We start from the raw sequence: 3,179 nt of genomic DNA on the forward strand, positions 1-3,179 counted from the left end.
ATATATATATATATATATATATATTGAAAGCTGAGAGCATCGGAAAGCTGAGAGCATCTGCAAGAGGACGTCAGAACGGTTAAGGAACCATACACTCAACGAATCTTACCGCAGGCAAAAGTTCTTGGATGAGGAGCTTCATCGAGCAAAAGACAATCTCTCTCTTCGCCTCCAGCAATCGAATGATGATGGATACTTTGCAACAATTATTCAACACTTGGAACGCCATTATGAGAAGATGATTAAGCTCTGCATGCACCAGAAATCCCTGAAACTTGATCGTCTCGCCAAACAATCCCCGCTTCTCCAAGATGAACCAACTCTGGATGACAACTCTACTGAAAGTAGAACAGTTATCAATCTGTCGTCTTATGAGCTGAGGAAGGAAGAGAAGGAGACTCTGCAACTGGGTTTATCATACTGCCCTCCCCAACAGCTGGATGCTATTCAGTTATGCAAGGATACTTCAGACTTCAACAGACGTATCAAACTCCGGGAGTACTTCAGTGCAAATGACAACGGATCTGGCGAAACTTCGAGGAAGGAACCACCACCACCGTGTCAGCCTTCATTGACCAAGCCTAAGTGGACTCCACCAGAAGGGAGGAACGTCTACATTGACAGATTCACAGCCAACATCGAAAACCAACTCGACCACTTCCTTCACAATGCCCGGCAGCCTGAAACCAGTGTGACTGAGAAGATGCAACGTAAGTCTATCACCTCCCTCAAGAACAATAGAGATATTATTATCAAGCCCGCTGATAAAGGCGGTGCTGTAGTAGTGCAAGATATAACTTCCTACAAAGAAGAAGTAACTAGGCAACTTTCGGACAATACATTTTACGAAACTCTATCTAAAGACCCTACTGATGAATTTCGTGAACTAGCTCAGAAATGTGTTGATGAAATTCCAGGTAGTGGTATATCTTTAACCAAAGAACCTATAGTCAGTCAGTTTTACTTACTACCTAAAGTGCATAAGCTGTCTAAAATGGTGACGAAGGAAACCAATCAAGAATACACTAATGCTGAATCAATTATTGCAGCAGCGAAAGAGCACTCTATCATTCCACCAGGTAGACCTATAGTTTCGAGTATTGGTTCTCTTACCGAGCCAATGTCTCAGTTTGTTGATAGGAAACTTCAACCGTACCTACCTAAAATAAAGAGCTATATCAAGGATACTACTGATTTCTTGAAAAAAATCCAGTCAGTTCAAATTGCCCCTGGTTCTACCCTCGTCACCATGGATGTACAGAGTCTCTACACTAATATACCCCATAGAGAGGGTGTCCAGGCTATCCGCAAATTTCTTAACAGGCATGCTATTGTGGACGAGACCTTGGATGTAGACGCTTTAGCTCATATGGTTGAATTCATATTAACGCACAATCATTTCGAATATGATAACAACCACTATCTCCAAAAGCAGGGTACAGCCATGGGCACAAAAATGGCACCCGCATATGCTAGCATTTTCATGGCCGTAATAGAAGAGCAATTTCTGACAAATCATCCTCATAAACCGACTCTATATGCTCGGTATATAGATGACATTTTCATGATTTGGGAACATCCTGACGACACACTAGCAAAGTTCCACAACGATTTCAATTCATGCAGTGAAAGCATTAAATTCACAATGGAAAACTCAAAGAAGGAAATCAATTTTCTAGATGTATCCGTTTCTATCGACCACGAAACGAACACTTTGAATACATCTGTGTACCGTAAGCCAACTGATTCCTTCTCATATTTGAGGTTTGATTCTTTCCATCCAAAACACATAAAGCAATCAATTGTCTATAGTCAGATGCTACGCTTTCGCCGTATTATATCTAAGGAGGATGAGTTTGACAGACAGGCCCTTATACTAGGCAGACAATTCATAAGGAGAGGGTATCCCCCCAAATTGATTTCAGAGACTATTCGGAGAGTAAAGAAGAAATCTCGTAAAGATCTTCTTAATAAGGACCGTTTGGTCAATGAGAAGAAACGACTCCCTCTAGTGACCACTTTCCATCCCGATACCAAGAAATTCGTAAAACAGGTCAGGCAGGAATGGCCTACATTGGCTCTCGATCCCAAGCTAGGAAAAATAGTCGGAGAAAACCCTCTTCATGCTCAACGTCAACCTCCCAATCTGAGGAAATTGCTTGTGAGCACCAGACTCCCGACACCTGAGCATCCAAGAGGTAACATACCTTGTGACAAACCCAGATGTCAAATCTGTAAACATATCGTTACTGACACCACAATAAGAATTGCTAAGAATGTTACCCTGCACCCGCAGAGACATGACTGCGATGCCAGTAACGTGCTTTACTGTTTGCTCTGCGCACGTTGCCCCCAAGCAATCTATATTGGTGAAACCAGCACGAAATTCCGAATGCGCTTCAATAACCACAAATCATCTATTCAGAAGAAACGTACCGACCTTCCTGTTGCCAGACATTTCTGCCTTCCTGGACATTCGTTAGCGGATGTGAAAGTGTGCATATTTGGGGGAGGATACAAATCAGCGGACGAGAGAAGAACCGCTGAACTACGAATAATTGTTAAATGTAGGAGCTTTGAGGGTGATGGTATGAACCGAGATCTGGGATTCCTAAGCGGATATTCATTCTTTCGTTAGTTTCGTTCTTAAAAAGAAAAAATACTTTGACAAGCGCCACGATGTTTGGTATCGTATCACACAGGAATTTCTCTTATTGCTCAATAATACCTATCCTACTTAATACTTTCGAGAGAACCATTTTCTCTTAACCAATTTGATCTTGGTTCTATCATCTCATCTCTTAAATTTCTTATTGTTGCGTAACAAGAAATGTTATTGCGCAATATTAATTGTTACGTAACAATTAGATAATTACAAACAAGCGTTACTATGTATGTTTCTGTGAAGGGCGCGCATCCTCAGCCAGTCATCATAACAACATCTGTCTGAGGATGCGCTCTCTGATTGATACCACACATTGTATTTACTCCTGAAGAAGACGGAGGTCCGTCGAAAATTCGAGGAAATAAAAACTATATTGGCTTTGAAAGCATTACCATTTATCTTCTGCATATTTTGTTACTATATATATATATATATATATATATATATATATATACTGCACATATATGTTAATTAGCGCATTGTGCTAATTACGAAAATTACATTGGTAAAAAGT

General features: G+C 40.7%; 1 protein-coding gene across 1 annotated transcript; it reads left to right on the forward strand.

The window, feature by feature from the left end:
* Nucleotides 1–238: 238 nt before the first annotated feature.
* On the forward strand, nt 239–2,638 carry LOC121421287. The gene has a single exon (XM_041615957.1). The coding sequence runs from the start codon at nt 239–241 to the stop codon at nt 2,636–2,638; it is 2,400 nt and encodes a 799-aa protein (XP_041471891.1).
* The last annotated feature ends 541 nt before the right edge of the window (nt 2,639–3,179 follow it).

The sequence above is a fragment of the Lytechinus variegatus genome, chromosome 9 (genome assembly GCF_018143015.1).
Source record: "Lytechinus variegatus isolate NC3 chromosome 9, Lvar_3.0, whole genome shotgun sequence".
Taxonomy (NCBI): Eukaryota; Metazoa; Echinodermata; class Echinoidea; order Temnopleuroida; family Toxopneustidae; genus Lytechinus; species Lytechinus variegatus.

Bases quoted from the DNA above. Each gene is read 5' to 3' on its own strand.
- LOC121421287 (XM_041615957.1), top strand. From the start codon at position 239: ATGATTAAGCTCTGCATGCACCAGAAATCCCTGAAACTTGATCGTCTC.